The sequence below is a fragment of the Acomys minous genome (assembly GCF_964271855.1).
Source record: "Acomys minous genome assembly, chromosome: 14".
In the NCBI taxonomy this organism is placed as follows: Eukaryota; Metazoa; Chordata; class Mammalia; order Rodentia; family Muridae; genus Acomys; species Acomys minous.
This window is the reverse complement of record NC_140496.1, coordinates 55,723,203-55,743,557: the sequence shown is the minus strand read 5'-3', so window position 1 is coordinate 55,743,557 and position 20,355 is coordinate 55,723,203. Positions and strand designations below refer to the sequence as shown.

Genomic DNA, 20,355 nt, shown 5'->3' with positions numbered 1-20,355 from the left:
TAGCGCTAAAATAATGTTATGGTTGGGGTCACCACAACATGAAGAGCTGTATTAAAAGGGCCGCAGCATTAGGAAGGTTGAGAACTGTTGCTCTGAGAGATGGTTTAGTGGTTAAGAGCACCTGCTGGTCTCGTTCAGTTCCAAGCACCCACACTGTGGCTCACAACCATCTGTGTCTCCAGTTCCTAGGAATACAATACCCTCTTCGGACCTCCTTGGGCACCAGGTACACAGGTGGTGCACAGACATACCTGCACTCAAAACATTCTTAAACGTTAAATAAATAAATAAATAAATAAATAAATAAAATGCTTCAAGTAAAAAATTATCACTTGGTTTTATACCAGAGATTGACCTATGACCTTTAATTTCCTAAATATGCGCCACACACAGCCATTATATGTGAGCCACGTTCTCAACACCAGAATCTAAAATTCCCACTCGAAGAATGGCTGAACAACTTCTTTTTGAGGCAATCCTGCTTATTTAGCACATTTTACACACACACACACACACACACACACACACACACACACACACACACATACACACACTCCCCATACAAAGTTTTCTTTCTTTTGTTTTTGTGCTAAGGGTATTTGTATAAAAACAGGACCTTTGTTGCTTAGTAATTCATCTGCTCCAGCTGCTTGTGCTCTGTTCCCAATCAAAATTCTTGGTTTTCAGCCTCCTCATCACTTTTATATGGATTGAAGTGAACTGGCCAGGCCTGCTCCTTTCTCCCTCTAGGGAACACCAGGCTCTGGGCCCCTAGACATGACTCCTCTGTAGTTCAGCCTTGGGTTGTGTACACTCAAGGGTCCTGAGCGGCCAAGAGCATGGCAAAGTGCTGTGTCGATTAGTCTCTCTCACGATGCCAATCAGAGCTCCTCAGAAAACACCACTGGTTCACAGAGGAGCTTCTTTCAAAAGTCTGCAGCTTGATAGTAGGAAAAGCCACCCCCCATGTCAAGGTGGGAAGGGCCACCTCCATGTCAAGGTGGGAAGGGCCACCCCCCATGTCAAAGTAGGAAAGGCCACCCTCCATGTCAAGGTGGGAAGAGCCACCCCCTATGTCAATGTGGGAAGGGCCACCTCCATGTCAAAGTGGGAAGGGCCACCTCCATGTCAAGGTGGGAAGGGCCACCCCCATGTCAAAGTAGGAAAGGCCACCCTCCATGTCAAAGTGGGAAGAGCCACCCCCTATGTCAATGTGGGAAGGGCCAGCCCCATGTCAAGGTGGGAAGGGCCACCCCCATGTCAAGGTGGGAAGGGTCACCTCCATGTCAAGGTGGGATGGGTCACCCCCATCAAGGTGGGAAGGGCCATCTCCATGTCAAAGTGGGAAGGGCCACCCTCCATGTCAAGGTGGGAAGACCACCCTCCATGTCAAAGTGGGAAGGGCCACCCCCTATGTTAACGTAGGAAGGGCCACCCTCCATGTCAAGGTGGGAAGACCACCCTCCATGTCAAAGTGGGAAGGGTCACCCCCTATGTTAACGTAGGAAGGGCCGCCCTCCATGTCAAGGTGGGCAGGGCCACCCCCATGTCAAGGTGGGAAGGGCCACCCTCCACATCAGGATGGAAACGGCTACTGCTCCCCACAAGTCAAAGAAGGAAAGACATGAGAAGTAACTATTCTGTTGGGGGTAGAAGCATAAAGAAAGCTGATCCTCCAGTCTTGGTGTCACTCTGGTATACAGAGCTTTACTAAACACATACATACACACACACACACACACACACACACACACACACACATACACACACACACACACAAAACTTCCCAGTGTGTAGTTCTCAGTGTTCCTCACTCCAGATCTGCCTGGCCCTGGCCCTTTCCTGGAGCTGTTTTTCCAAAAGGGACAATAAAGAGTTCCCCAAGCACTCATCATCATAAACTCTTGGCATGCTAAATGCCCCCTGTGCTATTTATAAACCACAGTGTGCCCATAACCCTCCCTCACCAGCACCCACCCCACACAGAGCTCTCACTTCCCCTTTTCCCTGCGTTAGGAAACTTCCTAAAGTAGGATCTGAGCCCCATCCTGATCCTACCACTCCCATCCTGATATCCCCATTCCCAAAAGCCGAGAGAGCTCTTTACCTGGAAGGCAGTTGCATTCGAAAGTGAAGTCGCCAGTCTGACGGCAGGTGCCTCCATTGACACAAGGCGAGGGTGCGCAGGGCACATAAGGGCTGTCACAGTGCTGACCTGTGAAGGCCTGGGGGCACTGGCATCGGTAGGAACCAGGAAGGTTGAGGCAGGTGCCACCATGTTGGCAGCGTCCTGGCATGTCACACTCATTGATATCAGTATCACATTTCTGCCCTGTGAAGCCTGCAGGACATCTGCAGGAGAACTGGCTGGCCACAGACGTGCAGGTGCTTCCATTTGCACAGGGATGAGACAAGCAGGCATCTGTCCACTGGCACAGCTTCCCTACAGGAAGGGTAAGAGAGCTCAGAACCACCCATGGAGGGAGCCAGGCCCACGCTCCCTAGCTCCCTCTCCCCACCAGCAAGGGACAACAGGCGCTCATATGGAGACCCCTAGACTTTACAGTTTAGAGAACACATCAGTGTCACCTCAACATCTTGAGACACAGAGTGGTTCCCTGAGGCCCTTAGGGGAGACTCAAAGGCTCAGTGGACAGGGCACAGAGATGAAGCCAGCCCTGCAGGACTCCATCAGTGCTATGGCACAGGGCCTGCATCCGCCTGCTCTCAGACCTCCCAGTCATTGCTGAAGCTGCTCCTCACCTAGGATGCCAGCTGGTGAGCTCCCCCTTAGACTGATAACTCTGATCAACAGTGGAGGCCTCCATCAGACCATCCATGATGCCCACCCCCAAGTGTGCTGTCTCTTTCAACCATGCCAGCTACCACAGCCACAAGGCTGGGTCCCCACAGCAGGCTCTCAGTCATGGCTGCTGAATGAGAAAAACATATTTTTCATACTATATTGATTTTTACTTCACTTTAATTATTTAAATAATGTTAATATTAATTATATATTTTATATAATTATCAATAACAAATAAATATTTAATTAATTTGATTTTAGTATCAATTTAAGTTACTAAATTGAGCTCTTAAGTGACAGAAACAAGTCAATGCTACATTTTTCTTTAAACACAACAGATCCAGTCTAATTTTCTGAGTAGTGTTTTCATTTTGGCTTGTAGATTTATAGGGTCTCTGGCAGGAGCCAAAATGACAAATAAGTCTCTCTCTCTTTTTTTTTTTTCCACCAAGTTGAGAGGAGAAGAAGAGTTCAAGAAACCAGAAAAACCAGTCCTTGGGTATCTAACCGAATCCTTCTGGGTATCTGGCCCTTCTTCTTTCTTCCCTGTGCCCCTTACAACTCTCCAAATGTAGAGGAGACATGACTGCACAGCTTACAAATGAAGGAGTGGAATATAAAAAAGAGTCTCAGTGCCTAAAATAGCTAACAGTCGTCTATTAACAGAATTTGAATGTCCCCGAGACCTTCCCTATATTCTACCCGTATCCTAATGCCAACGTGCAGTGGCGTTGGGGACCTTGCTGCAGCAGTGTGAATGAGAATTGTCCCTCACAGGCTCAAGTATCTGAATCCTAGCTGGTGCTGCTGTTGGGGGTGGATGTCACACTCTTAGGTGGAAAAAGTGCACCCTTAGGGCACGCAGCACACCTGTAGCCTCAGCCCACTTCGCTCTGCTGCTTTGTTTCTGTGGTTGAAAACTTATCTCCAACCTTCTGATCTGGCGACCTGCTAGCATGCCGTCCTAGCGACTATGGCGCCTTCCTCTGGAACTATAAGCCAAAACAAACTCTTTCATCTCTAGGTGGCTTTGAGCGCGGTGTTTCCTCACTGTGGTGTGGTGAGGCGGAACAGCACACCTGAGGGAGGGGTGAGGCACTGAGATCTAAGTGCGCAGTAAAGGTTGCTGCTGAGAACAGGAAAGCCCAGGCCCAGGCGGCATCATTACCTGTAAAGCCGACTTGGCAGGTGCACTCGTACGTGTCCCGGCTGAGCATGTGGCAGGTACCCCCATTCTGACAGAGGCGGGACACAAAGCAGGGGTGAGAGGTTGAGTACTGGCAGTCCTCCCCTGTGAACCCCGGAGCACATCGGCAGGTGGCTTTCCCCAGCATGGCCTGCGTCACACAAGTACCCCCATTCTGACAGCGGTTTTTCTCACAGGGGTCTCGATGTTGACAATATTCTCCCAAGAAGCCCTCTGGACATCTGTATTTTAAAAAAGAAAAGAAAAAAAGAGTCCATGAAAAATACCTGATTTCTTGTGAGTGCAAAGGCCAGCAAATGATGTGCTACATTCAAGAAAACATCCAAGCACAACTAGACGTCTGAAGGTATAGATTGCTAATTCCCTGACCACAGGAGACGGACGCTCAGAGAAGTCATTATATCGCCAAGCCCTCATGAGTCCTGGCAGGTAACGGAATATACTAGTGTGAGATGCAGCAGGGTCTGCTCAGCAGATCAGCAGGACCTTCCTCAGAGGTAAAGTACGCCCACTGCCCCTGTCCACACAGCACACGCTGCAGAGGACTGTGCACACCTGCCTCCTTCCTGTCCCCTACTGTCTCATTGTGATGAAGCAGTTAGCCAGACTAAGACATCCCAATGATAACAAGTTCACTCTGCCCTCTAGACTTTCCAGCGTAACATGTATTCGTCTTCTTGTGCCCCTTCTCACTGAGTACTGGGAAGTGCTAAGTTATTCTGTGTCTGATCCGCACAAGGCTCTCTGGGTTACATTCCGGAAGCTGAGACTGAGATGGAGAAGGAAAAGAAGGTTGGGGGTTGGGGGCGGGGGTTCAAAGAGGCATTTTAAATGTTGATGTATAAGCAAATGAAAAACATGATGTACAGCTAAGCGTGCGCAGTGTATCTAAGGTACTGCATAAATGACTGTGTATAGCAGGGAAGTAACTCAAGACTAACACTCTAGCTGAGCATGATGACGCACATCTTCAATGCCAGGACTTGGGAGGGGAAAGAGAGGGCCAGATGTTCAAGGCCACCCTAAGCTACATACTGAGATCAAGGACAGATGGGACTATATATATAAGATCCTGTTTCAAACTAACTTTTCCCCATATTTTCCAAGTTAGAGCATTGAGAAATCACTCTTCTTAACTCCTAAGACACAGCCAGCCCAAACAGCGCCTATCGCTAAAAGCAATGCTCTCTCAACAGCATCAGAAAGGATGGGCGCTCTGACTCTCCATGGAAAATTTGTTTAACTGAGACCACTGGCGACTGCAGAAAGAACACAGAGGCTTCACTTCTAACCATAAAGTTTGCTGTTTGGCTGGAGCCCCATATACCTGACTGGCCTATTTGTTCATTTTACTTTTTGGAGGATAGGAAAGTGATCTAGAAGTCTGTTCTGCTATTACCTCAAATGTGTTTAAGCCAAACTAACCCTCCTCCCTCAAATCCAGCGCCTGCGGTGTCTTCTCTAGTGCCCCGAAGCACTGAAGCCTCGCCGAATTCCTTCCTGTCTCTGCCAAGCATGCCCAGGACATCTCTTAGCCACAAGGTTTTTTTAGAAAATGAGGAAGGCAAGGTATCAGGGAACTAAGACAACATGCTCAGAAGATTGCGCAGTAGCTCTGATGACTGGAGGAGAAAACAGTGGTGATGAAATCAGCCCAAACCTCCTAGCCCTTCCCAGAACTGCGCACAGGAAGTGTGTCAGGGGAGGAGCCCACAGGGCATGAGAGCTTCCTCATCAGTAGGTCACTCTCCAGACAAGCAGGGAGCAGAGTTCACAGTGATGAAACCAACAGCTGAAGCCGGTGAGGGCACTTCAGGAGGGAAGAGGGCTTGTCAAGAGGCCAGGTGGTGGGGCCGGGGTTATCCTCAGTGGTTAAGAGCATACAGGACCCACATTTGGTTCCCAGCACCCACCTCACGCAGCTCACAACTGCCTGACACTACAACTCCATGAGAATCAGATGCCTCTGGCTTCCCTGCGCTTACATGCACAGACCCACACACAGATACGCACAGACACATAATGAAAAATAAATTAGTTTTAAGAAGAGTCCAGGTGCTATAAGCCTGGGCTGACTACTTACTTCTCACACAGACACCTCAAAGAGTTAAGAAGGCTACTCACACTGTGCGATTGTGTGAGAACCAGGCAAACTCCAGTATGTGAGAGGGAAAAAAAAATGTGAGTATTTAAATGCTCAGCAAATGAAAACCATTTTTTCTCTCCATGCTTGCTGAGGAAAATATGATGCCTTATCCAAATCACAGCTTGATTTGACAATACACTTTTCTGTTAAATAGAGGCCCTGAGAACACCAATGTGGCATGGCTAAAATTAACCCTGAGAGGGATTATTAAAAGCACCTGCAGCTTATTCAAGAAATGTGTTGTGGGAGACGCTAAGAAACTGCATCCAGTGTCCCATTCATGGCAGCAGGCCTGCTGATCCTCCAGGGTGGGACCCTCTAAACCCGGGTGGGCTCTGCCCTGCTCTGCTCCTCAACAGTTACGCCACCCCGAGTGCTGCCATGTGGCATGGGCTGAGAAAATGCAAGCTCATTTAAATGTCAGCATCGTAAATATACAATGAAAACAAGGTTCCCAGGGAAACAAAACCGGACCAACATGAAAGTTTTAGGACCTCGAAGATGCATTTCTGAACTCTCTGTGTTTAGGGTTGTTCCCTACCAAGTACAGAAGATAAGTTTCAACTAAATAGATTGTGTTTGAGAAGCCAGCACCAGTGAAAAGGAGCAAGGGCTGGTTTGGGAGCCTGGTGTAGCCCGTTTCTGTACGGCCTATAAACCATGAATGGTTCTTACATTTGCAGATGCCTGAAAACTTAAAAAATTATATCTTGTGGCACTTGGAAAATATATAAATTTGAATTTCCGTATCCGCAAATAGTCACACTGGAGCACTGCCATGCTTGCTCATTTGCAGATGGCCACGGCTGCCACAACAACTGAGCGGAATATTTGCAGTGAGACCACATGGCCCACAAAAATATTTAGTCCCTGGAACTTTACAGCAATTTGCCAGATCCTCGGCAGAGAAGACATGGAGCCTATTAATAGCATCCAATATGCTTATTAGTCTGACATTAATGATGATGGAGGATATTCTACTAATTTTGCACAAAAAAAAACTTAAGCTCATTCATTAGATCTCAGAGCCGACACTTAGCAAATGCTGACTATGGGCCAGACATTTTTCTAGTAGTCATGGATACACATAGGTTAAGCATCCAAGGACCCAACCAATCATAGGTCAAAAATGTCTGGGTGGGGGCAGGCAGGCATCTGTACCAGCGATGTTCAGCTGCCTGGCCTTCCCTACATATATAGCATGGCAGCTATTTATACAGCACTAACATTATATTGAGCTTAGTAATGTGCAGATGGCTTAATGTGGGAGGATGCACACAGGTTGAATAAAAAATACTATGTAACTCTATTTAAAGGCTCTGTGGGATTCCTAAAGCCAATCTGCAACTGGTATCAAAGAACAACTGTGCTAGAAAAATCTCTGTGCTCGTGAATTTAAATTCTAGTAGATAACAAAAACAAAAAAGTGAAAGATACATTAGATGGAAGGAAAGGTAAATCAGGAAGGAATGCTGGGCTGGAGAGATGGCTCAGTAGTTAAGAGCACTGGCTGCTCTTGGGAGGACCTGGGTTCTGTCCAAGCACGGGGATGGTGGCTCATGAGCACCATAACCGCAGCTCCAGGGACCCAACACCATCTTCCGACCTCCATGGGCACTAGGCAGCTGGAGGCAGAGGCATAAGGCTCGAGAGAGTGGCCTTTCACTTAAATAAAAAAAAACCTGAGGCAGGTGACTGAGGGAAAGTGCACCAGGAAGAGAGACAGGGAAAGGCCCTAAGGTCAGAAGCAGCCCTACCTTAGACCCTGTATTACCACGCCAAAGGGGGTAGGGAACAGAGACAGGAGTCAGGGCTATTGTCTGAGCGACACCTGGGATGACACACAGCAGTTAGGCCTCTAAAGCCCATAGACAGAAGCAATCTCTTCTTTATAGGAAACTAGACCTACTGATTGCAGGACACCTGATTTCCGATTTAAACTGTCCTGGGCTTGCCATTACTCGGTCTTCACTTTTACCTTAAACTCTATGTAGGTCTTTTACTACCTTTCCACCTTGGCCCACTTCCCTCCCTTCCTTCAAACCCATCTCCATTTACAAACAAGCCTGTCTGACTTACTGTACGCAATCTCGCCCTTTTCCATCCACTTCTCACTCCTTGCAGCATCACCACACGCACCTTCGGAGGGTGCGGATGGGTTGTCAGGCTTAGCTGAGACGCTGTGCGTTCCCACTGGAGGCTCTGTGGCCACTCCCTGCGCCGTCTGGCATGTGACCCTGTGTCACCCAGGCCTGGTGAAGTTAGTCTGCCTTTACCTCATCCATTACGCTCACTTTCAATTCCAGTCAGGGCTACACTCACTGATCTTCTCTCTCATATGCAGTTAGTGTTTGTCATTGTTACAATGACTTAAACATAACAGACTCCGAAAGGCACCGCTCTGTCACCGGCTCAGCTTTCTAAGTCTGCCTACCTTGATATGCCCTGGCAATAGCTTAAAGAGAAACAACGGGAAAAGATCATTTTCCCATGAAACGTTCAAGTCTTCTAATTTTCTAAGGATCCTTTTCATAAGTTGAAGTCATTTTTATGTAATCGCTTTAAGTTATATATAATTACCATGTTCTGACAAGTCTGGTTAACTGAATTCCTGTAATGCTTATCACTCACGTTCACAGTTTCTTTCTTGATAGAAGTTCTGATCATCTTTAAAGCCTCAGGCCAGACATCTTGTTGCTGGCTGTTTTCCCACCTCCACACATCTTTGACTGCCTAATATTTTTTAATATATTTTATTAATTTATTCATATTACATCTCAATTGTATCCTCCCATTCCTCCCTCCCTCCCACTTTCCCCTTTCTCCCCTCCCCTATGTCTGTGACTGAGGGGGACCTCCTCCCCCTGTATATGCTCATAGGGTATCAAGTCTCTTCTTGGTAGCCTGCTATCCTTCCTCTGAGTGCCACCGGGCCTCCCCATCCAGGGTACATGGTCAAATATGGGGCACCAGAGTTCGTGTGAAAGTCAGTCCCCACTCTCCACTCTACTGTGGAGAATGTCCTGCCCATTGGCTATATCTGGGTAGGGGTTGACTAGCCAAATCTTAAAGCACTGTAAGGTAATGTCTCTCAAATGGCATAAGCACTTCTAAAATATTCCTAAGAGGCAATGACCAGTCTCTGCTTGCATCCAAGATGCAGCAGTAGCAGCAGCAGCAGCAGCAGCAGCAGCAGCAGCAGCAGCAGCACTGTAGTGAGTGCTCATGCCTTGCTGCTCACACTACTGAGCCTATAATCCAGAAGCAGCCGGCCTGAACTGCACATCTGGCTCATCATTTGGGCACTGTATATTCTCAGGCATAGCAGTGGCCCTCTCTGTTGTAAGACAGATTCATGAGGTCTTTACAGCATCACAGCACTAAGCAAGCTGTGCAGCAAATGCAAATGCTGTGTATTTGTTATGTAAAATGACAAACTTGCTGCCCCAACAGCCTTCAGTCTTTCCATTATGAGATATATCTTTCTTTAAAATTCTGACACACACACCACATACTCACTCATACATCACACACACCATACATATCATACACATACTACAGTACCTGAAAGCATATGTTCATTGCAGCATGATTCATAATAGCTGATGGTAGAAATAGCCCAAATACCGACAAGTAGAGAAATAAAATCTATCCTATCCATGCAATAAAATATGATTTGGCCATGAAAAGGAATGGAGTCCTGACACATTCTACCACATGGAAGGGCCTTGGAAATACTATTCCAAGTAAAAGAAGCCAGAAGCAAAGAGCCACAGATGGGATTCTGTTCTTATGAGATTCAGACCCAATGCAGATGCTTGCTGCCTGGTCCACACAGCTACGACTGTTACCTAGTCCTAAAAAGTCCACTCACTGTTGATGACACAAAAGGATTTATTGTTCGTTTCACACACATATGGTAGAATAGGGTGAAGGCAGGAAAGAGAAAAGTAGTAGAAAAGATTCCATCTAAAAGGACACCTATACAGGCCCCTCCCCAGAGCAGCCAGCAGGGCCTTGGAACAGGGACATGAACGGGGCTTCCCGGCTGTGTCTATGTGCAATGGCTGCAGCTCGGGCTGTCTCCCCAGTAAGACAGGGTACAAACACTTCCCAAGTGAATAGCCACTCACCTAGAGAAAAGCCAAAAGTGACAAGCAGCTTTATCAGCTTCGAAATGGCTGAAGTCTGAGGAGGAAATAAAGCTCTTTTCCAACTAAACACCAGTATTTGCTCACCCCATTTTCCCCACCAAATCTTCCAGGAGCAAAGGGGAGCCCAAATTGTATTCAGGCTGTACTGCAGGTCTTTTTGATTTTGTGTTTGGGGGTTTTATTTTCTTTTCGGTGAGGATCTGGCCAGTAAAAACAACAGCAACAAAGCAAAAACCCCATCACACACACACACACACACACACACACACACACACACACACACACAAGAGAGAGAGACAGACACAGAGAGACAGAGACAGACACAGCGTACTTCACAGGAAAGCAATTTCAAAATCATGAGTTTTCAGAAACTGTACAGAATGTGGACTTGGGGGGAAATGTCTACTGTGGGCTGCGTCCGCAGCACAGCTGCTCCTCATTAAAGCGCCTCTTGACGCCCTCTGGGCTAGTTTCCAGCAGAAAATTCTTTAAACAGAACTCAGCTTTCAACCCACTTTCTTCTTGCTCTGGGCCTCTCAGCCCTGCCCTCCACAGTGGCAGCCTGCCTCTGCTGAGCTCAGGAGGGGGAACTGTCGTTAAGGTAAATGGGGGAGGCTAACAGAACCCACACACCAAATTAAGCATCGGTCAGTAACAAAGGGCTACAGTTTGAAGGGCCCCCAATCAGTCCGTTCTCTCCTGTGACCACGATGCCAGCCAGGTTTCCTGCCTCCACCACCACCCACCCCTACGCCGTCCCCCTTCCCCCTGTTAAAGTAGATAAAAATAATTGCTAACAGCCGAAGCTAGCGGTAACCAGTGAAAGTTCCTTCTTAACTTTCAATTCCCAAAGCCAAGCTGAAAACATCTCGGTGCCCCAAAGCACTGGACTGCAGTCCAAACGCTCCAGCTGCCCCGGGTAACCAGACAGTCCCTCACTTTAAGTACTTCGGCCTCCCATCTCACAACATCTCCAAGCTCCTAATTCTGTGATTTTGGGCAAAGGTAACTAACTGGGTTGCACTAGCTGCTGGCTCTTTTGTTGTTGTTGTTGTAGATATTTTGGTTTTGGTTTTGGTTTTTTTTTTTATCTTAATACAGATTTTACCTTAACTTCCTGATTTAAAAAAGAAAAATGGAGAAAATGGACGTCGCCCTATCATGTTCATTTTTCCCATAATCCCCACTCCCTCTTATCCCCTGCTGCTACTCCCAAAAAAGAAAAGGAAACAGTGTACCTCACTCAGTAAGAAGGAGGAAGTACTGGTTTTCACAGTGGAGCCTCAACAGGCTGTTTGTGGTAAAACATGCTTCCTAGGGCCTTCTTAGTTTGATATAAAGGAAACAAAGACCAGTATCTAATCAACCCTACACACACACACACATTCTCTCTCTCTCTCTCTCTCTCTCTCTCTCTCTCTCTCTCTCTCTCACTCTCTCTCTCACACACACACACACACACACACACACACACACACACACACACACCTAATACACAAAGACTACCAAACACTGCAGGACAGGCATTTTTTTCCTACTATGTAAATCTGCTTCCTGGACAGCGCATTGCTGCCTTTCTTGTACAAGTATTTCAGAAAATGTTAATCTTGATTCCCACATTAGCTGAATGCTTCCAAATTAAAAGTTTCCCACAGGAAAAAAAAAAAACAGCAAGGGGAGCTAGGAGGCCGGCCCGTCCTCTGCAGCCCCACCTCGCCTGGTGCACATGTTCAGGTTTTTTAATGCCCTGGTCTGATAAAGCAATAAACACTCGGCTTCTAATAAATCCAAACTGAAGAGGCTGCAGCGGCTGCAGCGGCTGCAGCGGCTGCAGCGGCATGGCCTCAGAATGTTCATTCACAGCGTTGCTTCTCTACGCTGGAGGCTGAACTAGGGAGCCAGGCAATGGAAAGCCAGGCTTCATTTACACAGAGCCTTGTGAGTGCCCAGCTGACAGTCTACGCTCGTTTATCAGAGCTCTGAGACTGAGCTCTTCAACGGCCTTCTGAAAGATGAAACAGGGACACACAAACAAAGCCGAGGCCGTAGCAGAAGGTGCCTTTTCCTATGCCTTTCTGGACACAATCAGTCCTTTACACCATATGCCCTGGACCCTGAAAAAAATAGTTGCATGTGATTATACAAAGCTGTTTGTGGTAGAACATGCTTTCATACAGGACAGACACACTCTCGACATAGGAGTTTACAAAAAGCACCCTTCACCATAACAGACAAAATGAGTGAGACAAGATGCTGTTGTTCTGTAATCCTGACAAACCATTCCTTATGCCACTAAGTCGTATCTGGTCCACATTTGGATGTATACGAACGAGATGGCATTATGAGGAGGCTTGGATAGCCTGATTGACAAGATGCCATTATGATTAATGTAACAGTCTGTTTAGGTGACTTTTACAGTAGTGCTGCTGAAGCCAGACCTTGCTTGGGCTACATAAGCCTCAAACACTGTGCACCATCCCAAGTCCAGGGAAGATGCCTGAATCCCTGGTAGACTCTGACCTGGTGCACTGTCTTCAACCAACTACCTCAAGATAGCTCTTTTTCATGACTATACTTTCTTTGGACTCAAATTCTTCCACCTCAAAGAACATGCCACAGTCCACCAATTCCTCACACCAGAGCAGTGCACACACCATTCACAGAGCCCCGCTGCCTCCATCCTCCTGTCACAGCCATGCCCTGAAAAGCCTTCAAGCTCCTGCTTAAGTGTCATTTCCTGCTGGGCAGGGTGGCCCATGCTGCCTCTAATTGCAATTGCACTTGGGAGGCTCAGGCAATAAGACCCTGTCCCTATTCCCCTAAAAGAAGAAGGAGAGGAGGAAGAAAGGGGAGGAGGGGATGCTACAGGAAGAAGAAAAAGAAGAAGGAGGAGGAGGAGGAGGAGAAGAAGGAGAAGAAGAAGGAGAAGAAGAAGGGGGAAGGGGGGTTGAAAAGGGAAAGGGAAGGCTTGGAAGGGACAGCCCCACTTTATGTTCCCATAAATCTGACATAGTGCATTAGCCTTTACTATAATTATTTCTCTTCCCCAATAGACAAGAATAATTCTCTACTATACCCCATGTGCCAAACACAGTGACCAGCATATGGAAGTCATTCAACTGCTCGGCGCTCACATTCTTAACAGACGCCAAAGGGCACGAGGCAAGGGTCCACATAGCCTTTACACCATAAAGGCTCCAGACTTCAATTACACTGGGAGTTTGGGAACCACTGGGTTGAGCTATTTACCTAGAGGATTTTTAAGCTAATTAAGATTCTTGATCCACAGAGTACCTACCCCCTTAACCTTCATAAACCCAAGGCTATTCAAAGCCGCCCAACCTCATATGGAATAGATTTCTTTAAATCACGTTTTCCTAAATATGAAGTCATGCAGTTCTCATGGGGAGACACGTATGTCTTCTGCACAGAAACCCACTGACTCTCACATACAGCAGATACTGGCAGTACCTGTGGAGGAGGCTCTGCCACATCACTGTGCATGGAAGCAGGCACCAGCCAGCACCAGCTCTGCTTCCGGGGTTGGTCGAGGCTTACCTATACACCTCTCAAGACCCTTTTAAGAGCAAATGTGACTATTGAAATCATCACTGTCATAACAGCCACCCCCCAAAAACTTGTCCACACTAGGGATAACTTTTGTGGCGTTTAATCAACTGACATTTACTACTTTGATAGTAATGAGAACAATTATTTGCCAAAGAAAACTATGTGGTTTTCACTTCTTTGAATTATGTACCTTGTTAATTTAGTAGAGACCCTGGCCGTAATCCAGCGCAGGGCACCAACCAAGAGCTGACACCAGAGGGCTCAAGTAAGATTCCCCACTGTGATCTCAGCTCAGCTGCTTCGAGAACTTTATCTGCTTGTTAAAACTGCACACAGCAAAAGCAGTGACTCTCCTGGCATCTGCCATATCTCCTGGGAAAACAGGAAGCTTTCCACTGGCTTTTAGGCACTGAAGTGGGTTGGCACACATCTGTCCTCACAAGAAACCTATGTTTGGATCATTAGCTTAGGAACCATCACTGGTGGCATTTTAAATAGGCACATACAGTGACACAGAACTGCCAGCTTGACACTTGACCTATATATAACATGGGCCATCTAGCATTTTAAGAAAGTCGGCTGATGCTAGGTGAGGGGAGGACAGCATTCATATCATAAAGGCCAAAATGCTTACAGTTTAGATGAACTTTTGTTTTCTATAAATAAGGCCACTTCTGCTGGAGATAAAAGGTTGGTGGAGCACTCAATTCCTGTGTGTGAGGCCCTGGGCTTAACACCCAAGACCACAGCAAAAGGAGGAGAAGGAGAAAAATAAAACTGGCCAGTTTAGTAGTAGTTATTATGGGGCTGGAGAGAGGCTCACAAGTTAAGAGCACTGACTGCTCTTTCAAAAGTCATGAGTTCAATTCCCAGCCACCACATGGTGGCTCACAACCATATACAATGGATCTGGTGCCCTCTCTGTCATGTAAGTGTACCTGCAGGCAGAATACTGTATACATGATAAATAAATCTTTTAAAAAAATTTTTTTAAAGAAGTAGTTATTATGAAGTATGTTTAATTTCAGGAAGACAACCCAATGGTCTAACGAGCATTACTGTTGGCTGCCACAGCCTCTGCATAAATGAAAACCAAAGACAAAGGCTGGGAGTGAAGCTCAGGGGCAGAGAGCACATGACAACTCCAAGACTCCAGACTGGATGCCAACACCAAGACAAACAAGCAAACAAACACCTAAGATAATCAAAACAATGGGTGCCTGTCCATAATTATGGTGTCTAACCCTAATGTAGCCTCTGTCTACCACACTCCTCTTAAAAACAGGACTAGATCTAATGCTGGGGGGAAATCAATTATTGGGAGTAAAAAGTATCTGAGACGTTACAGTGCTTTGTGGTCTTTTGTACTAGAAAAACTAGACTTTCAACAGGCATGCTGAGCGCATCCCGCAAGTTCGCCCAAAGCAAAGACATGCCAGAAGACATGTTAGGGACGGCGCAGCAGACCCCCAGAGCCCAAGTGGTCCAGACTGGATCTGTGCTTCCAGAGACAGGTGTAACGAGTGTAAACAAGGCCAGTCTTCGGAAGAAACTATAGCACACCACATCTCATGTTCCGCACCATCTCTGGAGAGGTTTTTCATTGACTAGACTGAGCCAGGGCAAAGCCAGTACCTACATTCTCCTCAGCACTCCACTCACACACTGCCCTGTGGTAGTCAATCAAGACGGCGCTAGGGGACATTTTGAGGACACGGTGCATGCACAAGGCCATGCATGTATGTATACACACACACACAATGCAAGACTGTCATACACACAAATATGCATGTAAATGTACTTAATTGTGCATGTCTAACAATTAGGAGTTTGTTCCCTATCTGAATGAATATTAAACTTTAATGAGTGCATGATTTTTAAAATGTCCTGCCTAGGGCTTCAGGACAGCCACAGATCTTTCTGGCTAAGTTGCTTCCACAGCCCATTCCTCTAGACCAGCCTTGACTCCGCTGCTGGACATGTAATCTTGAAGAAGCCACTTTACCTGTCTCGTCCTCAGTCTTCCTTGTACTAAGAAGAGGATGCTTGGCTCTGGACAGCTGGCTCAGTGGTTAGGAACACTTGCTGCTCATGCAGAGGAGAACTCACCTGGCAGCTCACAGCCCTCTGTAACTCTGGCAGCAGTGAACCCGATGCCCTCTTCTGGCCTTCTAGGAGCCCCAAGCATGCATGTGGAATGTAGCGCATTAAGACATGCAGGCCAAGCAATGACGCATAACATAAAAACAAATACACCTTTTCTAAAAGTAAGATGCTTGACCAAACAGTCTCCAGCAGTCACTTTAAAGCCGTATGGTTCCCGTCTGTTCTGGTCACAGCTCTGCAATTCCAGGGACACACGCCTCACCAAGAACTACAAATAATCTCCACACTGTTTGCATTCACCAAACTTAAAAAGTAAAACGCCTACTCTTTCAAATTGCTCCACAGAAACCCAAATGTTTGTTTCTTTTTACGTCCTGTTTCCATGATTATACATGTGTTTACTCACATTAGTTCCTAAAGGGTTGCTACTGTGGAAAAAAAAAAAACAGGCTGGATATCCACTTTGTTTAATGGGGTCAAGAGTAAATAGTTCAATGCCTGATCTGTATTCTAGTCAGTTGTGTAATACAGAGTAACACGTTCTGCCTCGGCCTGGGCCGCACACCCTAAGGTCCCTTTAACTCCCTCAGCTCTCCTACCCTAGGCTGCAAGGACGCCAAGTCCCACTCCATGGGCAAGAATCCTCCCCATGTTCTATTTCTTTTCACACCCCTCCTGTTGCCTGACCATCCCTGCAGTGGCCACACCCCTCCTGCTGCCTGACCATCCCTGCTGTGGCCACACCCCTCCTGCTGCCTGACCATCCCTGCAGTGGCCACACCCCTCCTGCTGCCTGACCATCCCTGCAGTGGCCACACCCCTCCTGGTGCCTGACCATCCCTGCAGTGGCCACACCCCTCCTGGTACCTGACCATCCCTGCAGTGGCCACACCCCTCCTGCTGCCTGACCATCCCTGCCGTGGCCACACCCCTCCTGGTGTCTGACCATCTCTGCAGTGGCCACACCCCTCCTGGTGCCTGACCATCTCTGCAGTGGCCACACCCCTCCTGGTACCTGACCATCTCTGCAGTGGCCACACCCCTCCTGGTATCTGAACATCCCTGCAGTGGCCACACCCCCTCCTGGTGCCTGACCATCTCTGCAATGGCCATGCATGCTTATGGAAGTGAACTGCTGCTCATGGCTCACTCTGAGTGAAACCCGCACAGGAAGTACAAGGAGGCGAAGGCCACACAAAAGGGAAATTGCTAACAATAAGGACACAAGAAGAAGCCCAGAGCCCAAAGGACCTCTCTCTGTGTCCTTCTCCATGCCTTAACATCTTCTTCCCAAACCCCAGGCCAGCACAGCAGCCTGCTTTCTGCAACATAGAAATGACAGACCTTTCTTGCCTTCAGGTAAGCTACACAAGGCATTTGAATGGCCAATGTGTGGTTGAGCAACAGTGGTCTGGGAAGAGAATACTACATTTAATCCCACAGGGAATCAACTATTAGGTAAATTTATGTAGGTCTTTTCTCCAGGACTTACTGGCAGGCACTCCTTTCAAGTGTAAAGGCCCTCCAGCTCACTCTCCTGCTCACTAGAAGAAGCCAGGTGTGGTGGCACATGCCTTTAATCCCAGCACTGGGAGACGGAGGCAGGCAGATCTTTGTGAGTTCAAATCCAGCTTAGTCTACACAACACATTTCAGGCAGGGCTATGGAGAGAGACCCTGTCTCCAAAACAAAACCACACCAACATTAATTTAGAAGGATTATGCAAATAAATCTCATCGCTGAGCTGTGCCATAGAGGCATCTTATGAACTCTGACAGTGCCAGCCTTTGCCTGGAAGGAAATGAGTCACCTTTTCATTAGTAACCAAGTGCTGTCCGGCTTTAAAGACTGACCCAGACGTTCAGAGGCATGAGTTTTGGCAACATGAGACAGACAGTCAGAGACCACAAATATTATAGACAAATGGGACGACAGCAGAAAAAGTAGAGTCAAGGAGGTTCCTCGGGTACTGCTCACAATGACTAAGGTTTCAAAAGGGCAAGCTGCCCAGTGAAGAAATTCCTCAAGGAGATGTGCCTGACTTACACAAGAACCAGGGTTTCACAATCTTAAAGGGCCAGGACGTTAAATGACTAAGGCACTGCCAAGGTCGAGGCAAGAATATCATAACCACTGTCAAATGTTTTCCACACGGAGCAGATAGCCTGCTTTATTCTGGATAATTGAGGGTTCGGGTATGTACTATATAATTAGAGGAAACAGGCAGTAAAGGACATGAGCTAATTTAGGGTAACCAAAGACTTGGCTAACAGATACTCACTCCGGATCCCTAAAATGAATTGAACCTGGCCGATGGGATGCTGGGCAGGAGAGATGTGACTGTGAGGACCTGAATTCTCAGCTAAGAGAGCGAACTGTGCAGCCCGTGGAAACCACCCGTAGTCACTGCCTCTGTTTTTGCATCTCTCCCTCTATCCAAACCCATTCTTTTTCTTGGCTTATGAGATTCGTGGTGGAGTCTGAGTTTCTTGCGTAATACAGCCACAAGCCTACCAGGCTACTCTGTCTGGCAAGACAATGAGTCAGCAGCAAGCCAGAAAGTCCAAGGGAAGGACGGTCACTGCTGCCGGCGGCCTTCTCTTCCTGTGCACGGGCCCCTTCCCCAAGCTCCCATGCCGGGCATTCCATCACCATCCGTTCATGCTAACAGGTGCTCAAGGAATGTTTGCCCAAAGCACTTAGCTGTCACTTGAAACCAGACTGATCCACACACCGGTTCAGTAAAACATTACATGGACTAGAATTTAAACAGAAAGAAAGCACCCGAGACAGAGACTTATGTAGGGCTCTCCTGGTCTGTTCACACTACCCAGCACAGAAAGACCTGAGACGTCTCTGGCTTCCTTATCCACGGTACCTACACCCAGGGCGTGTGTGGAGACAACACCTCTGAGCCCTTACCATCCCAGGGGGGATACAGGGTGTTCATAGTTGACAAAACAGTATGTAGTTGCCCCGTGTGGCAGAAATACTGAAAAGGATGAACAGCCAGGCAGAGAAACCACCTCTGTGAAACAGGAGACTGAAATTAAGGGTTCCAAGTACCACTTAGACTCCAAGCCATGTTCTTATGAACTTTCTCTCCTACAGGCATGGGATGTGGGGCAGGAGGTGGCAGATTCTTTAATCATTGAGCAATGCCACTGGTCACCGCTGCCCTTGCCTTCGCACCTCTTTCCTAAAGTCCTCTTCATAAGACCATGTGGACTCTTTCTGAGCATATTAAACAGAAACTACAGCCTCAGAATCGGTTCCTGTCCAAGGACCTCAGACGGATGACTGCGTCTTCAGGAAGGCCACTAAGGGTGGATAAATAACATCTAGAAACTGTAGCAACACTGAAGAGGAATGTTGTTTTATCTTACATTGGGTTAGATGTAAAATAAAGCTTAAATTACATAAATATGGAAACAACACATTCTCCTAACACATGTACATGTGCATGCACACTCATGCATGGATATGCACGCATGCAACAAGGGTTGGCCCAGACACCCAGCTGCATTCCCGGAAATTCTGACTCCTGAGCACTGAGGAAAAGGCTCCATCATGCTCACATATTTATACTATTTTATCAAAGCAAGCTTGGAAATCTCTGCATAATTACACTTCCATCCAATTCTGATTAAGGGCAGATATAGGGAGAGCTAAAATGAAGAATTTAATTAAGCTTCTCTAGAGAGAGAAATATTTCTCATTCTGCTGCCCAGTGAGAGGGTGTTGGGGGGTAGGGGGAGGTTCCTCCATGAACTGCTGGTGCTGACAAGCTGTGACCAACAATGAGCAACGTCACACAGGATTATAGCTTACCTGGAGCCCCTGTTCCAAGAAGCTGAGCTAAACTCCAATCTATTAATGCCAGCTTTGTGAGCCAGAATTAATTGATTTAACTTATTGGCAGCTACCCAAGACAGTCAGAGATTCAGGCAAAGCCTATGAACGGTCTTCATCAAACAACATTTATGGTTTCAGCCGAAAGCCTAAAGAGGACCTGGAAAGAGCATGGGGACTGTGTTACCATGCTCTGATGGTCCAGACTCCCATGTGGGAGACTCTTCAAACACACACAGCTTAGAGGAGCCTGAAAGGTCAGTGTGAATAAGCCTGGCTTCGGAATGGCACTGTTAGACACGGCAAAGCCCTGAGGGACACGCATATGTGCATGGGTAACTCACTATGTGGCCAGCGAGCGCTGTGTTTAACATGTGATTTTGTGCTGGCAGCAACACCTCAGAAGCCACTTGGTTTCACCTGTCTGTGTCACAGCTGTATAAAAGTACTCTGGGCCTGCTCGCCTTCAGTCAGGAAATGGGGAAGTTTCGGGTTTTTTTTTTTTTAATTTAAT

At 47.2% G+C, this 20,355-nt stretch overlaps 1 protein-coding gene across 2 annotated transcripts in view; it reads right to left on the bottom strand.

The window, feature by feature from the left end:
* The window catches only part of NOTCH2 (notch receptor 2), a 140,733-nt gene that overhangs the window by 76,721 nt on the left and 43,657 nt on the right, over window positions 1-20,355 (bottom strand). For both annotated transcript variants that reach the window (XM_084756815.1, XM_084756816.1), the window contains exons 3-4: window positions 3,975-4,234; window positions 2,108-2,443 (exon numbers count right to left, since the gene is read on the bottom strand). In XM_084756815.1, the coding sequence (XP_084612941.1) occupies window positions 2,108-2,443; window positions 3,975-4,234 (596 nt within the window). The remainder of the gene's footprint in view (window positions 1-2,107; window positions 2,444-3,974; window positions 4,235-20,355) is intronic.